This window comes from Salvia miltiorrhiza, chromosome 8 (genome assembly GCF_028751815.1).
Source record: "Salvia miltiorrhiza cultivar Shanhuang (shh) chromosome 8, IMPLAD_Smil_shh, whole genome shotgun sequence".
Lineage (NCBI taxonomy): Eukaryota > Viridiplantae > Streptophyta > Magnoliopsida > Lamiales > Lamiaceae > Salvia > Salvia miltiorrhiza.
In genome coordinates, this window is record NC_080394.1 from 30,801,517 (window position 1) to 30,819,547 (window position 18,031).

General features: G+C 38.4%; 1 protein-coding gene across 2 annotated transcripts; it reads right to left on the reverse strand.

Moving 5' to 3' along the window:
- Window positions 1-15,195: 15,195 nt before the first annotated feature.
- Window positions 15,196-16,250, reverse strand: LOC130997680 (60S ribosomal protein L4-like). Of its 2 annotated transcripts, none has more exons than XR_009093145.1 (2): window positions 15,609-16,250; window positions 15,196-15,500 (listed from the first exon to the last, which is right to left on the reverse strand). XR_009093145.1 is itself a non-coding variant. In XM_057923092.1 (2 exons), exons 1-2 carry the CDS (start codon window positions 15,921-15,923, stop codon window positions 15,472-15,474), a joined length of 300 nt encoding a protein of 99 aa, XP_057779075.1. In that variant the 5' UTR covers window positions 15,924-15,997; the 3' UTR covers window positions 15,196-15,471. The 2 variants fall into 2 exon arrangements, 1 of the variants encoding a protein (XP_057779075.1); XM_057923092.1 differs by having other exon boundaries at window positions 15,653-15,997.
- Between the last annotated feature and the right edge of the window lie 1,781 nt (window positions 16,251-18,031).

The following is an 18,031-nucleotide window of genomic DNA, read 5'->3' on the forward strand; positions in this document are numbered from 1 at the left end:
TGCAGGTCAATGTCAGGAAACATAAAAAGAAGGAAGAGGCCAAAGCTTCAATCAGAACGTGGTATCTGGACAGTGGCTGCTCGAAGCATATGACGGGCTACAAAGAATATCTATCCCAGTATGTTGAGAAAGCTGGATCCAAAGTTGCATTCGGAGACAACTCGATTGGAGAAACAAAAGGCTATGGTGTGCTCAACATGGGTAACGCCAGTATCAGTAATGTTAGCTTTGTTTCTGGTCTTAAACATAATCTGTTGTCTGTGAGTCAATTTTGTGACAGTGGTTTCACAGTGAAAATAAAAAAGGATGAATTCACTGTTAGAAACAATCAGAAGAAGGTGGTTCTGAAGGGATTCAGACAAGGAAGTCTCTACGTCGTTTCTTGGGAAGACAGCCCACCAGAAACGTGCCTCATCAGTAAAAGCAGCTTAGAGCTCAATTGGCTATGGCACAAGAGACTCAACCATCTCAACTTCAAGACGATCAACAAACTTGCTAAACATCAACTGGTAGAAGGACTCCCTTCTATTGTATTCCAGAAGAAGCAAGAATGTGAAGCATGCCTCAGAGGAAAGCAGACGCGGACATCATTCAAGTCAAAGACATGACACTCCTCTGAAAGGATTCTGCATCTACTTCACATGGATCTGTTTGGCCCGATCACTCCAAGAAGCTACAACGGTAGGAAGTACACCTTGGTAGTTGTGGATGATTATTCACGATATACCTGGGTTATCTTTCTTTTCAAAAAGAAGGAGACACTGGAGGAACTGCCAAAGCTGTTGAAAAGACTGAGCGTTGAAAAGGAAGTCAACATCATCAGCATCAGATCAGATCGTGGGACTGAGTTCCTCAATACTGTCATTCGTGAGTATTGTGATGAACAAGGAATCAGTTATCAAACTTCTGCAGCAAGAACTCCACAGCAGAATGGAGTTGCAGAGAGAAGAAACCGGTCTCTAAAGGAAGCAGCAAGGACGATGCTAGCCGAGTCAAAACTCCCCTTGAAGTTTTGGGCCGAAGCAGTCAACAACGCATGCTACACGCAGAATCGCTCCTTCCTCACTCAGAGACATGGAAGAACTCCATACGAGTTATGGAAGAACAGAAAGCCATCGATTGCCCACTTTCATGCTTTCGGTTCTAAGTGTTTCATACACAACAACGATAAGAAGAGGTTGAACACCTTCGATTGCAAGGCTGATCCAGGAGTCTTCCTTGGATACTCCGGAACAGAACGTTCAAGCAAAGCTTATCGAGTGTTCAATACTCAAACTCTATGTGTAGAAGAAACACCTCATGTGATCTTTGATGAGTCTACAGATGGTTTCAGGGAACAAGATGCTGAAAAGAATGTTCAGATCACTGAAGGTTCCAAAGCTGAAATCCATACTGACGAGCCCTCTACTGTCTTGGTATGGGGACCTGGCAAGGATGAAGATACTGAGATGATTCAGTATCAGAAGATCAACCAACGGTCTGAAGTTCAAACTGGAGCCAATACAGATGGCAATAGTCAAGGGGGAACTCCAGTTGCTGAAGTTCAAGTTGAACGCGCAGAAGCCGCCCCAGCTCAACTCTCCCCTGCTCCAGAAAGTGCTCAACATCCCAGAGCTATTCTAACTGAAGAAGCTCCACCATCTCCTGAAGAAATCAAGAAATATCGAAGATGGTTTGAACTCCACTCTAAGGAGAACATCATTGGAGAACCATCAGATGGCGTCAAGACTCGGAGATCTATGTGCAACCTCGTCTTCGACATCAATCAGAACTGCATCAACGAAGATAAGAATTTCAGCTGTTTCTTATCAACTACAGAGCCGAAGGATATTGAAGAAGCTCTGAAGTCCACAGAATGGGTCATCGCAATGCTAGAAGAACTCAATGAATTCAACCGGAATTCTGTTTGGGAGCTTGTGGATCGACCAGACGATGCAAAGGTGATTGGCTTGAAATGGATTTTCAAGAACAAGAAAGACGAAGAAGGAAACGTTGTGAGAAACAAAGCAAGGCTTGTGGCTAAAGGATACAGTCAAGAAGAAGGAATCGACTACGACGAGACATTTGCCCCAGTTGCCAGATTGGAAGCAGTCAGACTCTTCTTAGCTTTTGCAGCTCACAAAGGTTTCAAGGTACACCAAATGGATGTCAAGTGTGCATTTCTCAATGGAGTGCTCACAGATGAAGTCTATGTAGAACAACCTCCAGGATTTGAGGCTGCTGGACCAGAAAAGGTGTACAAGCTGAAGAAAGCGCTCTATGGGTTGAAGCAAGCACCAAGAGCGTGGTATGATACTCTCTCGGAGTATCTAGTTGAACAAGGCTTCAAAAAGGGATCTGTGGACAGAACGTTGTTCACTCTCAAAGAAGGAGAAGATCTCTTGCTTGTTCAAATTTATGTCGATGACATAATCTTCGGATCCAAATCCGAACACATGTGCAATAAGTTTGCTGACATCATGAAGAACAAATTCCAAATGTCCATGATGGGAGAAATGAATTTCTTTCTCGGATTGCAAGTCAAGCAGACCAAAGAAGGAATACTGATCAGCCAGTCCAAGTATGCCAATGAGCTGATAGCTAAGTTCGGTATTCAGCACATGAAGTCAGTCAAGATCCCAATGAACACAAACTGGAAAGTTGATCCAGGTTCAGAAGGAAGCTCTGTCTCTTCGAAGAAGTACAGAGAAATCATTGGATCTTTGCTGTATTTGACTGCGAGCAGACCAGATATCGCATTTGCAGTCGGGGTTTGTGCAAGATATCAATCAGATCCTAAGGAAGCTCATTTAGATGCAGCTAAGCGGATTCTGAGATATCTTAAGGGCACACCCAATTTAGGATTGTGGTACCCAGCAGAGGACGACATCAAGCTCACCGGATTTTCAGACTCCGACTTCGGTGGATGCAAGCTTGATCGCAAATCAACCTCCGGAACATGTCAATTCTTAGGCAACAAGCTCATCTCTTGGTTTTCTAAGAAACAGACTTCAGTCGCCACCTCTACAACTGAAGCTGAATATGTTGCTGCCGGAAGCTGCTGCTCACAAATCCTGTGGTTAGTCCATCAACTAAAGGACTATGGGATCGAGGAAAAGGAAGTTCCTATCTATTGCGACAGCTCCAGTGCTATTGCAATCTCCCAGAATCCAGTTCATCACACCAGAGTCAAACATATTGAGATTCGACATCACTTCATTCGTGATCATGTCGAAAAGAAGAATGTCTCTGTGGAATGGATTCCCACTGCTATTCAGAGAGCGGACCTGTTGACCAAGGCTCTTCCAGAAGAGAGGTTCAACGATCTTTGTGCAAAGATTGGCCTCATCAACCCTTAAGAGTGATGCTGTGTTTGAATATTTTCTCAAACAGTCATGCTGACTGGTGGTCAACCAACTGCTGCTTCTACGATCGTCGACGTAAAAAGCAATGAAGTCCAAGTGCTCATCTGAAGAGGAAGTCATCCTGATGAATCATCCAGGATCACGTGGTATCAACTGACTACTATGTTCAGTTGATCAGTAAGTATTTTAAAATGCTTACCTTTTCAAAATCAGTTATTTCAGTTTAGAGCTTTAAAGTTTTTAGTTCAAAATCTTTTTTCTAACTGATCAGTTTCTTTCAAAAACTTTAACTGATTATTGGAATTGTTGGAATTGGAATATCCGAAATAGGACAAGATTTTTATAAAGTGAAAATCTGTTTTGATTGAACTTGTCCTGATCTTTTTGCCAAAAATCCTTCCAACCTTTTTGCCTCTGCAATAAAATTTCTTGAAACGCTCATTGACATGACATATGTAATTATGCCTTTTGAAGTCCCTCGCAGTGACGGCGGATGCGAAATTTTTTCTTCAATTGCATTTAAGGCACAGTTTTCGAAAAACCTTTTCATCTTCTACATGGTTCACATCTTGTCTATTTATACCATGTTGTCTTCATAGTATTTCTGCATCAACTAACAACTCTCCACAGCTTTCACTGTGAGAAAAAGTTTCAATTGTTTCCAAAGTTGCAGAAAAATTGTTCCGACTAAAGGAGAAATCTATGACTGCAAAGTCATGGAGTGGAAGAATGACGCTCATAGTCTTGGTCTTCACCGGACCCTTCCACTGGATCACAACATCTCTCCGGCGTCAAAGTTTGCTCTACCCTCACTTGTATCCAGCGAAGCGAGTGTCTTCCATTCTCATGCCTGGCGCCAAGAAGCTTCACCGCTTCTGGAGGAGATATACCGTATCGCATATCTCGTGCTCCTCCCTGGCTTGCAACAAACAACGAGATCACTCTTGTTGTTGGCCGGCATCTTCAGCCGCACCGGGTCTATTCTTCACAGACCCTGGGACGGCGAATTGACGGTGTTAATCTTCTCAGCTGCCACCGCTTCGATTCTTCCTTCTCACACCCTTCACTCTTCTCTCTTTCTTTCCAATTCACCAATCTGATCCTTCTCCTCATAAGGCAGCCCTCTCCTTCTTCCAAGGCAGCCTTCTTCTATCTTCCGCCTTCTACGTTTTCTTGTCCTCTTCCACTTCTCCGTCTCCCTCATCTCCTCACCCCACCACTGACGTCCTCCTCTTCTGTTTATCCGGACTCACTCTGTTCTCAAATCTTCTCACGAGGTTCTGAGACTAGGAGTTGGGTACCGTCTGATCATAGCCTCCATCGTCATCTCTCTTTTTGATGTTGCCAAAAAGGGGGAAAGTTGGAAAAGTCAGAAGTCAGAGAGAAACCTTTTCTTGAGGTTGCTTCTGTCCTCTAACTCTTGACTGATGATGGAACAACAAAGGATCACCAGAAGATAGAAGGATGACGTTTCAGAAGAGACCTCAATTCAACGGAAAACAAGTGAGAGTGGAACAAGCTTAGGAACATTGAAGACACGAAGACAGAAGATGAAGATCAAGAAGTTCAAGGCGCAGCCAAGCAGACTGCTGGAGTCCATGGTTTATCCATGATGTTTTTGTTTTACTTTTTACTCCAATGTAAGTCTTGCTCTGTACCTAGACTGATGGCTTATCAGTCCGTTTAATGAAATGAACTTCTTATTGATCTCACCCTGAAGACAATGACTCTTTGTCCAGGCTCTGATTTATGGTTATTTTTCTGTCTTCTTGTTGTTCAGTGTTTAGAACTGTTTTCGTTCTTGCTCTGAGTACAAGTTATTTAGGTTCTGTTGTTAAGGGGGAACAGCTTTCACCCCTTGTCTAGAACTTGTACTGTGAGCTCAGTCTTTTTGCTGTCTAGAACTACTGTGTGGTTTTGGCATCATCAAAAAGGGGGAAATTGTTGGGAACCTTGTGGAATATCCTAACCCTTGTTTTGATGATACCAAAATTCATAGGACTTAAATGTAATAGACTAGAATCATTTTTGAACTCAAGTGTTAGAGTTCGTTTCTAGTTTAGTTGCGGTGTCAAAGACTGAAGAACGAAGACTGAAGACTGAAGACTGCAGTTACCAACTGAAGTATCAGTTGAAGAATCAGTTGAAGACTGATTATTTAATGCGCGCCATGGACTGATACTAAAGTCAAGTATCAGTTGAACATTCCTCCTAGGACTGATCTTCCAACGTTCAGAGGAAGCCACGTACGCTCAAGTACAGCCGCATTAAATGCAGAGATATCTCAATATCTTATCTCTGCAGAGGTCATTCCTATCTGGTGGTTACTTTTCAGAGATGTCACATCTCCTGTCCATCAAAGAGAGCCGTTTCCACACAGACAAGGAACCTCGAAGATTGAAGCCTCAGCCCAAATTCGAATTGCTCTCCAACGGAAGAAATCTTGAGGACGATTTACGCCAACGGATCTATTCAAGAGTTCTCCTACAAATAGCGCTCGAGGATCACTTCAATCTTCACCGATTCAACGACATAAGCTGAAGCTTTGCCGAAATAGCTACTCAGCCTAAAGCTTAAACCGCCCAAAGCTTGAATCGAAGAAGAGAATTCCAAAGCCAAAATCAGTCACTGCTGATTACATACATTCTCTTAGACCCTATGCATATATTCTGTGTACCCAGAAGCCAAAGGTCAAACTTGCTTCAAAGAACTCGTTCTTTGTAAGTATAGTTGGCACTCGTTTAAACCTCTCCCCCATAAGAGTGTTTGAGTGACTCGGAGTTTCAGAAGGTGTTCTGAACTCTGATAGGGAAGTCTGAGCACGAGGTGTGCTTAGCAAGGAAATCCTGCGCGAGCTGTGTAGGTGCTGAAATCCTGCGCGAGGTGTGTAGGTAGGGAAACCCTACGCGAGGTGTGTAGGTGCTGAAGAGAGAGTTTATCTTCAGTTCACGGTTTGCAGTGCACCAGGGAAGCACTTGCGGAGTGGATTGTTGGTCTGATCAACCAGCCGTGGATGTAGGAAAGAGTTTTTCCGAACCACGTAAAAGTCTCTGTGTTATTTACAGCTTTCAGTTTTACATTCATAACTGTGTTATTTCAATTGATAAAACTGAATGTTGACTAACTGAAAAGAGAAACCTTAATCCAACTATCTGCTCCACTGAGGCTATTCGAAACTAAGTTTAATTTCCGCTGCGTATGATATCAATCTGACTCACTATCCTCTGATAGTAAGGAAGAGAGATATCATCTTCATCTTTGCAAACACGACTGAAGCCCTTACGTGGATCAGTTAAGTTCCAGTGACTTAACTGATAACTCTTTACTGAAGAGCTTTCAGTATCAGTCGTCAACCCTGTTGGTCAACACTTATTTCGGTTAAACAGGTGTCTTGTTTGCGTGTAAAGTTTCGCTTCTATCTCTGACTGAGATCCCTCTGATTGAGGTTTGTAGATAGTCATAAAAATAGCCTATAGGTGTATTCCCCCCCCCCCCATACACCTATTCGAGACCCCCCGGACCTAACAGAAATATAGGCCCAAATTTAGGATTTAGAGATTAGAGTGCAGCTGAAATATTAGAGAGAGAAAATCGAAAAGAAATGAATTAGAATGAAATAAAATGAAAAAAATAGTCATAATTGAGTTATTTTATAATAATGATTATTAGTTACAAGAAAAAAAAAACTGGCGTAGAGAAACTTATTTTTTAGAAGCTTATAACCTGCTTAATTTTACAGCTTATCAACTCTTTAAGAGTTTATTTTGCCAAACACTTTGAAAGACCTTATAAGTCCCTGAATAACTTATAAGTTGTTTATGTTTATAGGGTGTTTGGTTGAGCTTAGTTGTAATATAGAAAACTTAAATGCTAAAATGTATAAAATTCACATACTGTGCGAAGCACAGGTGGTACACTAGTCTTCACATAAAGGAAGAATAACACTAAATACTTATTTTTTTTATGCCGTGACATCCAAAATGATAATTCAATTTTAAATGAGACTTCGGTGTTCCATCTCTTCTCTATTTCATATAAATGATTATTACTTGTAAACTAAATAGTAAACATTCACTCCCATAAAACATCAAATATGAAGGCACATGAGTGCGTATAGAAATATTTTTATTTATTTTTTTTATATAAACAATATAGATTAGGTACACATCTCAATATCTTATAAGAAAAAGGAAACATAGAGTAGGAAGGCATAATCATGATCCAAACTCAATAAAGTCAGAGCATCCACAATGCTTGCACCCATAGTGGGTGCAATAGAATGGGTCCCACTTCTATTGCACCCACTCCCACAATGGTATTGCACTCACTATGGGTGCAATAGATTTTATTTTATTTTTGAATTAGTTTTATTCTAGTTTCCATTTTACAATAATTAAGAAATTAAAATTTCATTGAATTAAAATTCAAATCCTACATTGTTAGAAATAAAAGAAATACAAGAAATTAAAATCCTAAATTACTTAAATTAAAACAAACATAAAATAAAAAATCCTAAAAATCTACGGGATGTTGTGTCGTTTTTTTTATCTCCGCCACCTTGCACATGTGAAACGCCAATTCGTCGGGATTCATTTGAGAGGTGTCCCGGCTCATCAACATGCTATCGGCGAGGTCACGTTGAACTTGGGAGAACGTTTCCATTGCATTCACCATATTCGCCATGTACCCGAGAGCTTTTTGGTTATCCTCCGACGTCTCTTCGGCCTTTTTCTTGCCTTTGCGCTTGTCTCTCTTGGCCGCCTTTTGGCCTTGGGGCCGGGTGGAGATAGAGGCGTCACTAGAAGTCGTTGTGGGAAGACCGTCGGACCCCTTTGATCGTTTGTCCGAATGGACATCGGAGTGAACATCCCCGCCGAGACTTGAAAATTTCTTCGACTCGCGCAAGATCTTCCATGCATGCGAATACTGGAACGGAACACGGTACTCGGCTAGCCACATTGCCTCTGCTTGCTCCAGGATTTGAATATCACTCATGCCTGATTTCCATTGATCATGGCATTTTTTGTGCATGGCCTCAAACCTCTTCGTATCCTTCGACACCCGTTGAAAGTGAGATTTGATTTGCGTGACGTCGCGTGAAATAGATCCTTCGGGCCTTTTAGCGTTGTACTCGGCGCAGAGGGAGCCCCAAAACTTCGCCCCTTTTTGATCGACACCCACCACAGAGTCGTGGGTGTGCTCGCAATACAAACGGCAAATTAGCACCGTTTCTGTCGGATAATAGTTGCTACGTTTGGATGCCGCCGGCATAGAAGCAATCTCCTCCACGTCGGGCTCGGGCTCGGCAACGGCGGCAAAACGGGGGTTCAAATTGGTGCCCGCCGCTTGAAAGGCATTCGATTCTTGCGTGAACGGCGAGAATCCTTGCCTGGAAGCATTTGATTCGCCGGGGGATGGATTTTGAGGATGTTCACGCCAATAGTTGCTCCAATCGCCTTCCATTGCTATTTGTTGAAATAATTTAGAAGATGAGGGGAATGGATGAATGATAGATGATGAAGAAGAGAATGAGGTTGTATATGTATATATAGAGGGGGTATAGAAATTAAAAAAAAAAAAGAAAAATCTGCAATGGAAAAAAAAAACGGTCGAAAACGGCTAGTTTTTAATTTTCTTTTTTTTTTTTTCCGGCCGAAAAGGGGCGCGTGTTTTACACGCCCCCTCCATCGCTCCCACTATTCACGAGTGCGAAGCATCGCCTCCCCTCCTTCACACCCGGGTGCGGCAATGGTGGTGGGTGCGATAGGCCGGGTTTGATCCGGCCATCGCACCCACCCGCTGCGGATGCTCTCAGTAGTGCAAGTCGAGCTTATATTAGCAAGTTACAATAATTAATCCAATCAACTTAATTAAGCACCCTATTCTAATAGGCATAAACAATTAGCAACTTACAAAACTTGGGATGTTTGGGTAAATTTATTTTAAAGAACTTATAAATTATAAATTTTAAGAGTATCAATATTGGTTGAGCCTTTAATTGACTCATTCATGTTCCGAGTCTATTTATGAGTCAATTACTACATTAATTTGGCACATCGTGTTAACTTATATGAATTAATTTTGAATTTTTAAATTCTGATTTAATTTAAATTTCAAAATTATAATAATTAAAATACCATGAAATTACATTAGCAACATAAATAAGAAAAATATATCAATTATAAAAAATCGCACATAAATTTTAAATAAACATAGAAATAACTATTCCGACCCTAGTGGTCCAAATCATACCGAAATGTGCTCTATCAAATTATTTTGATGTGTTGTGACCATCTGTCTATCTCTAAGATTTAAATCTCTCGCCAAATAGCCTTTGAAACAAAGCGGGAGTGATTGACGAGCATCGGCGGAGCTACTGCTAGACGCCCCATTTGCTAGGTCGCCATGTCTCCAGTTCACAACACATTCTCTTTCATGCTCTACAATCATGTTGTGCATGATGATACATGCCATCATGATCTCTCTGAGATGCTTTATAAACCAAGGACGGGCCAGACCTCTGATGGCTCCCCACTGAGCATGAAGCACTCTGAAAGCTCATTCAACATCCTTCGGGCCGTCTCCTACATCTTCTTGAATCTCACCTCTTTCTCGTTTCTCACCATTTGTGGGCTCTTGAAAAATGTTGGCCTAGGGTAGATGTCGTCACACATGTAGTAACACATCTGATAATAGTTGCAGTTTGCTTTAAATATCACCGATGACTTCGTTCCGTCCAAAACATCGAAAAACATTTTGGGTGCTTAGTTGATCAAATTTTATGTGATAACCTTTTTCATATTGACAACCATCTTCGTTATTCTCTTGATTTCTCCATCGAACGAAGAAGAAGAAGAAGAAGAAGAAGAAGAAGAAGAAGAAGAAGAAGAAGAAGAAGAAGAAGAAGAAGAAGAAGAAGAAGAAGATGATGAAGATGAAGATGAAGATGAAGAGTAAAATGAAGTCATTTTGCTATATATGTGGTAAAATGAGATATGAAATGAGAAATGAAGGTGAATTGGAGAGAAAATGATGTAGAAATGATGTAGGGGAGTGGTATTATTTATAGATGAAAAAAGGGGGGAAAAAATAAAGAAATGGGTGACTAGTCGGTTTTTGCCGTTGGAACACTTTTTCAAAAAAATTTATTTTTTATTTTTATTTAGTGTACGTGCAATACGCGTCTTAGTACTTTTCGCTCTCATGAGCCATCAAGCTCATGTCATCACCCCACAACTCGAGCTCCCTCCATCTGCATCGGGAGGCTCATCACCAAGGCCGACTCGAGCCAAGCGATGAGCCTCACCAATGTGGACGCTCTAAAAACATATTTCAACAATTTATAAGATGTTATAATGTTAGGATAATTGAGTTTATAAGCTAGAGAAAGAACTTTGAACTAGAAATAAAAAAATCCTTACTAAAAAGAAAAACTTTAAAGGGTATATAATGAAAATGACAAATCATAGTTTAACATTTCATGTTAAATAATTATTGCATATAAGATTATGAAAAAGTAAATTATAGTAAATAAGTTTTTTAAGCTTATTCTTATAGCTTATAAGTATTTAAACATTTATTTTGCCAAACACAAATACTTTGCAGAATCTTATACTCCCTCCGTCACAAGTTCAAAACTTTTCGGCACGAAAATTACGGAGAAAGTGTAAATTGATTAAAAGTTAAACACTTTATAATTATTTTAAAAAACTTAAAACTGAGTTAGACATCCTCTTAATTGTCACAAAATAAAGTCCAAGCACTACCGTATCTCAAATCATTATCCTGATAAAAACATACACTGTAATTGTCCCATTAATTGAAAAGCCGCGTGGCGATGGAATGGAACTCTTTCCTGTCTTATTGATTTTTCAAGCCACCAAACTCAGAGTCATGGGTTAATTTCACATAGATCTTCTGTCATATTTTCTGTGTTCTACTTATTAATTTTTTAAATTTTAATTTAATATATCTTAATATAATTTTAAGTTAATTAACTAGCATTACTAATTTAATTGAAATGTAATTATGTATTTAATTTTTTTTGCATGAATAATTAATTCTTAGAGTTAATTAATCTAAAGTTGAGGTATAATTTTTAAAATTTCAAATTTTAACGATAAACATTAATTATATATTTTTTTTAGTTTTCTAACAAATAATTATAAATTAGTAAAATTAATTACGAAACACTATTGGACACAATAAATTGTTTGATAGAGGATCTCAAAATTGCTTTCATTGCAAAATGTGTGTACATAAGAAAGCTGAAAATTATTGACTACTCAAGGCAGAACTTTAATTATAAGCATAGCTCTTGAGCTTATTAGTAATAAAAATAAAAAAAAAATTGATTGGTGTATGATGAGTGATCACATGATCATCTTGGTGCATGTGTGGCGTATTTTTGAAGCTGCTTCTCTTAACATCTCCAGAATGTGATGGAATACCTGGACTTTAACCTGCCCCCTTCTACGAGGGACATTCACTCCCATTTTGCTACTTGAATTTAATTCAACACACAAGATAATAAATTTAATTTATGAAGCAGCTAGAGAGAATACTAGACATATTTTGCAGTTATGATCAATGTGCGATATATATATATAATTGCAAAAAGCATGGAGATGAGAAAGAGCAGGAAAATGAGGCAGCGCGTCGTAGCGCGTCGTAGCTATTTGAGAGTTGGTCAATCAAATATTGTCAGCCAATGCATTAGCAAGTGGGTCCCGTTATAAGGATATGGCTTCCTCCGCTCAAGACACAAATCAACCACATTCAAATATATGCCGTTATCTTTGGGAGAACAAAAAGAATCAAACTTTCTCCTGTCTCTAATACTCAATATTCAATCAGGATGTAGGGGGTTGATTATCCTTAAAACCACAATCTATATCCCCATACTATATTCCCTTCATACCACGAAGCATGACCCAATTTCCTTTTCAGTTTGTCCTATGAAATTTGACATGTTTCTAAAAATGACAAAATTTTTACCCTTCATTCATCTTTTCACTTTTTCACCTACCACACTTAACACACAAAATACCAATTTCTTAATTCTCGTGCCGAAAAGAAATGGTCATGCTTCATGGGACGGAGGGAGTATTAAAAAGGAAATCGAGTGGCAATTTTGTAGTTAAAATAAAATTGAAAGTTTATTTATAAGCTATACATCTTTTTTTTTAACTTCTTATTTTTCTATTTTATTTCTTTTTTAAAATTGTGAAATTCGACTAATTATAAAATATTTGATATGCATATCAAATTAAAAATCATGACAAGAGCTTTAATTTGATATATGTTATGTAGATATTGGATTTAAAATATAAAAATTATATTTATTTAAAGATTAAAACTTAAGAAAATTCTCTCTCCTTTCTCCTCTTATTTTTGAAAAAATCCAGTATTTTTTTCAATTATCTTTCAACTTATATTGTTTTCTTTTTTCACAATCTCATTTTTTATTAATAAGAATTATTCTTTATTATTTTTATATTAAACTAAAATATATTTATCTTAAATTATAGTATTTTTAATTATATTTAGAATTTTTATATAATAATCAAATGATAATTAATTTTATATATAATAAAATATAAAAATATTTTTCGTGCTCTGCACGAGTGCAAATGCTAGTTTAAAATAAAAAATGAGAACACTAATATACACTGACGTGTAAAGTTACCATATTAATCGTGAAATTAACTGCATTCGAAGAAAATAGAAAAAAAATAAATTTTTTGCTCTCTCCAGCATCGAAATCCAAATGCTATATACATTCATCAAAATGATGCTTGGCTGAGAACGGTTCTCTGTTTTCATTTGTATAGCAGGAATAGGATACACAGTTATGTTGTGGAACTTGAAGACTATAAATAGCCAAGCGCACATTCGATCAATATTTTTGCCCGATATCCAACTGGCTGCGGATTCATTGCAAAAAAAAATTGGGATACCGAATTCATTGTAATTGAAGTCGATGTTACTAATAACTCCGACAAGAAATCATCTCCCAAAATGATTAATGTGTGTAATTAATTGCCTACATGACATAGCTTCTACTTGATGACGAGTGTAGTTTGATGTGATTTTTGGATTTTGATTTGCAAACCAGAATTGAACCCCAGGGTTATACAGAAAGAAACAACATCATTTCAAACAAAGTTATGCATTATCTTGTCATAAAGTGACCAAAATAAATTAAACATAAAACGATGATTCAATCCTAAATTTTGTGCGTGTGCAGATTCATATAACAGCTTATCTAAAAACGTAACTGGAACATATAGTCTGACTCATCTTCGAACTCCATATCTCGTGCGATCAAATTTCTCATTAATTGGGTTGAGAGGAAAAAAGTTGGGGCTAATGGTCTTCTACATGTCATTTTTTTGAGACTTGAGCATTGAATTATGTTGTTTTATACACTTGGTTGATACGATAGATCGAATTAAAAAGGAAATTAGTGACAACCTATACCAGAACCAGATGAGGAGAAATTATGGGCAAATTTATACATAGCTTGTGCCAATGATATTATAAATTGGAAATAGTAATCCAGAAGCATCGTCAGTTGAAGAGATTGCTATTCGAAGAAAAACATGATTCATAGATACATGAGTTTGTTTACCCAGTGAACACCAAGCATAGTTGATTGCAGATTTAGATGAAAAAACACAAAGTGCAGCATTCACCTCTGTGCAAGAACTGAATTACAATCTCACATGGGAAACTTGGAATGACACAGCACTACAGCTGCTGCGGCGCCAAAATTGAAAAAAATGTAAATGTGATGCAAAGTAATTCTCCATCAATTGGTGCAAATCAAAATACCAAGCCCTGGCTATAAGCATCTGCGAGCAGACAACAGCACACACCCCCACCCTGCATGAGGAAGAAAAGGAAAAATGATCTACCACATTTATATATGTGAATTTTGTTACTCAGCCTGTTAAATGCTTTATTACCAAAAACAAACAAGTCTATAACAAAATCAAACGTCTTGCCCATGAACGAATTAAAATTTTCAAATAAAGACGTCCAAACTCAACATTAAATGTTCATAGAATGAGTTGATTCTCTTCTTTTCATATCTATCACTATCTCCATAATTTTTTACTTTCACTAGACGCTACGCTAATATCTTTATTCTTTACAATACTATTGATCGTCTTCTCTTCCTATATGTTGATTTGATAATTTTTATATAATTAAAAATATATTTAATTTATAAAATTATTTTACGGCGCATTACTGACTTACCTTAAAGATTGTATCATGCGTGTGGCACAAAAACAAAGTTTCCACTAATCTATTTTCCCCATCAACACATGCGTTCCCCAGATACGTAAATTTTAATTGTTTTTCTTGCAATAGATAAGAGAGGAAAAGAATGCAGCAAACAAATGACATAAACGTGCTTGTGTATTTTTTGAGTCAATATATAAATTACTCAATTTAAAAAAAGCTCTCATTCTATACATCAATTTTAAAATTGATATTAAAATTATTTAATTACTATTATTATTATTTTGCTATATTTTTCGGTCAAATCTGATTGTGATTAATATGTTCTAATCTAGAATGATTAAATTTAAATGGATGAAGTGGAGATTTATTAGTCTTTATTGAAAACTTATAACTCTAATTTAAAGTTAATTAAATCTCTAATTAATTAATGATTTTTCAAGGGGCAAATTAATCAATACTTGTTTAACCTAATTATTGCCGCATACGAGTTATTGTGATTGGAAAATGTTAGATATGCGACGTAAAGATATATAAAGAAAAAGGCATAAGTAGGGTTGTTCCGAAAATTTTTGAAACTAAAAATTAGGATTACCCAAAATTAAGGATTAATTCTCTGACTAAGTAGGATTTGCACTGAAACCTCATTCGCGAATGACAAAAACATCCAACTCAAAACAACCAGAGTGTGTGAAGGCAACATGAAATTATTCCAAGTAAAAGTCTAAACAAAAACTCTCCATTTAAGCTTCAAAAAAACATGAAAGGAAAAAATGTAAGCTCAAAAACCCCTCACTGAGATACGCCCAACCATTTTGTGAAGTTTTCAAATTCAGTGTAGTCGCTATCAGAGATCATTGTCTTATACCATCCCTTGCTAGCGCTCTTGATTGCGGCTGCTTCCTCCTGTTAGGATCAAGGGGGGAAATGCAGACTAAGGATTAGACATTGCTTGGATGCTAGTGAAAAGGTAAGACGAATATACATTTTAATCACGAGAGGAATGTCAAATACACTGGTATATATACTGATCAAATCACGAGAGGAATGTCAAATACCACCGCCGGGTACACGGGGGATACGGGAGACTGCACGGCCGGTACCCCAGGACTCGGCAGAGGTCTGGTGGCCGGCGCGTTTGGAGACGGCGTAAGGCTGCCGGGCGTTGTTGGAGATCTGGCCGTGCACGAACGTGACGATGTCGGGGCGGATAGCGGCTTTCATTACGTCAGGAAGAGGCAGGCAGTTGGCTGCGGCTCCTCCGTCGGTGGCCATATCGTTCTCCAGGGACTGCACGGTGACGAGGGGGCGGGCGGCGGCGGCGGCCATTTTCCCGGGGGCTGGATACGGGAAAACAACTAAGAGTGAAAAAATAGGGTTTGCAGAGAGGGAGAAATTTATAGTGGACATTCTGCATTATTATTATTGGGCCTGCGTTAATGGGCATATGGGCCCATTTTATTGGGCTTACATACTTGGGCTGCATCTTCTCGGCAGTAGCGGCAATGCGATCAATGCAAAATTTGGTAAAAATGCATCCATCACAAGTAGCGGCACCGCGATTGAGATTCGGAATTTCCTTGCCGAATGTCACCAGATTTGGGAACAACGAACCCAAGCTTGATTTGGTAAAAATGTGTGTGTGTTGGCTATGAGATTGAGTTTATCACATACTTTGCAATCATATCCCTATAATCATATTTGCCATAGTGGTTTAATTCTATGATTATGCTTGAAACATTGGAGATTTTCAAGATTAGTACTACCACGCTATCTTGAACTAATGGGAGATTTTCAAGATTAATGACACTAGAGGCAATCTTGGTGGCCCAAATCAAATCCCTCTCCCTTGCCCAAAATCCGATCCTTCAAATAAACGGCCCTAAAAATATCACAGAGCAGCCATCAGAGGAGGGGTTGGAGCTAGAGTTGTTGTTCTTCTTATGGTTATTCTTCTAGTTGGTTGTTGTCGTCGGAAAGACTCCAACAGCGGTGAAGTTGAGGGCTGGCTTAGGGTGAATTAATTCAATTTAGGGGCTATGAAGCATAGGGCAAAGTAGTAAAATTTTTATTATTTTTAATTAATAATTAAATAGGGGGCTATAAAGAGTAAAATGAGGCTATGAATAGAATTACCCTAAACTAAAATATTCTATAATTCCCTATAAATGGACATTTAGGTAGATCGATCCTACCAATTTCAGCCCGTCTAACCAATAGTGGATCAATACATTATTGCTAAACTCCACTACAAATTTAATTGTTTAGTACTGTTAAGAGATGATCTAAGCTGAGATTTGAGAGAGATGAAGATGAAATGCTGTAATTTGTAATTTCATTATCATAAAATTGAAAAACTGATTTTACAAAAGGTGTTCTAAGCTATATATACATCAGCTGAAGAGAAGAAAATACAAATGAAAAATATCTCTAACTGTTTCTATTCTAACGGTAACAAAGGAGAGAGAAACCGCTTCTTCAACAAACTGCAACTGACGTGGCATAACAACTTTCATAAATATTCCAATACACCCCCAAGAATCTAACGAGAATCAGCAGCTGTAAGATTTAAACGATCACGAAGAAGATGAAACCGTGTATCAGCGAGTGGCTTGGTGAAAATATCATCCACTTGATCAGCAGAGGGAACATGACCAACATCAACTGTGCCATCTTTGATTTTTTCACGAACGTAGTGCACATCCACCTCGATATGCTTTGTGCGGGCATGAAAAACGGGATTCCCGGCTAAGGCAAGAGCACTCACATTATCACACCATAACTGGTGAGGGGAGTGAAGAGATATACCTAGTTCAGTACACAGGCTGTATAACCAAACTATCTCCGTCGTAGCGTTGGCTAGGCTGCGGTATTCGGATTCGGCACTACTCTGAGAGACCACCTCCTGTTTCTTGGCAGACCATGTGATAAGATTGGATCCAAGATAAATGCAATGACCGCCGGTGGAGCGACGATCATCAGGGCAACTAGCCCAGTCCGCATCAGAGTATCCAACAAGCTGGGAAAATGATGGAGGATGAAACTGAAGTTGGAGAGAGGCTGTGCTTTTAATATACCGGAGTAAGCGTTTGCAGGCAGTCCAAGGTGTAGCAGTTGGAGCATGTAAGAACTAACTAAGCTTGTTGACACAAAAAGTAATATCGGGCCTGGTGAGTGTGAGGTATAGACGTATACTAGTTATATGAATTTTGCCAAATTTTGACAGATAAGGTGAAATTATCGGATAATTTATACATAGCTTGTGTCGATGATATTAAAAATTAGAAATAGCAATCCAGCAGCGTCGTCAGTTCAAGAGATTGCTATTCGAAGAAAAACATGACTCATAGATACATGAGTTTACCCAGTAAACACCAAGCATATAATTGATTGCAGATTTAGATGAAAAAGACATAATTAATATCCACGATTATAAG

Bases quoted from the DNA above. Each gene is read 5' to 3' on its own strand.
- LOC130997680 (XM_057923092.1), bottom strand. From the start codon at position 15,923: ATGGCCGCCGCCGCCGCCCGCCCCCTCGTCACCGTGCAGTCCCTGGAG. The intron at 15,501-15,652 runs GTATTTGACATT...TGATCCTAACAG, and splicing joins CCCCCGTGTACCCGGCGGTG to GAGGAAGCAGCCGCAATCAA.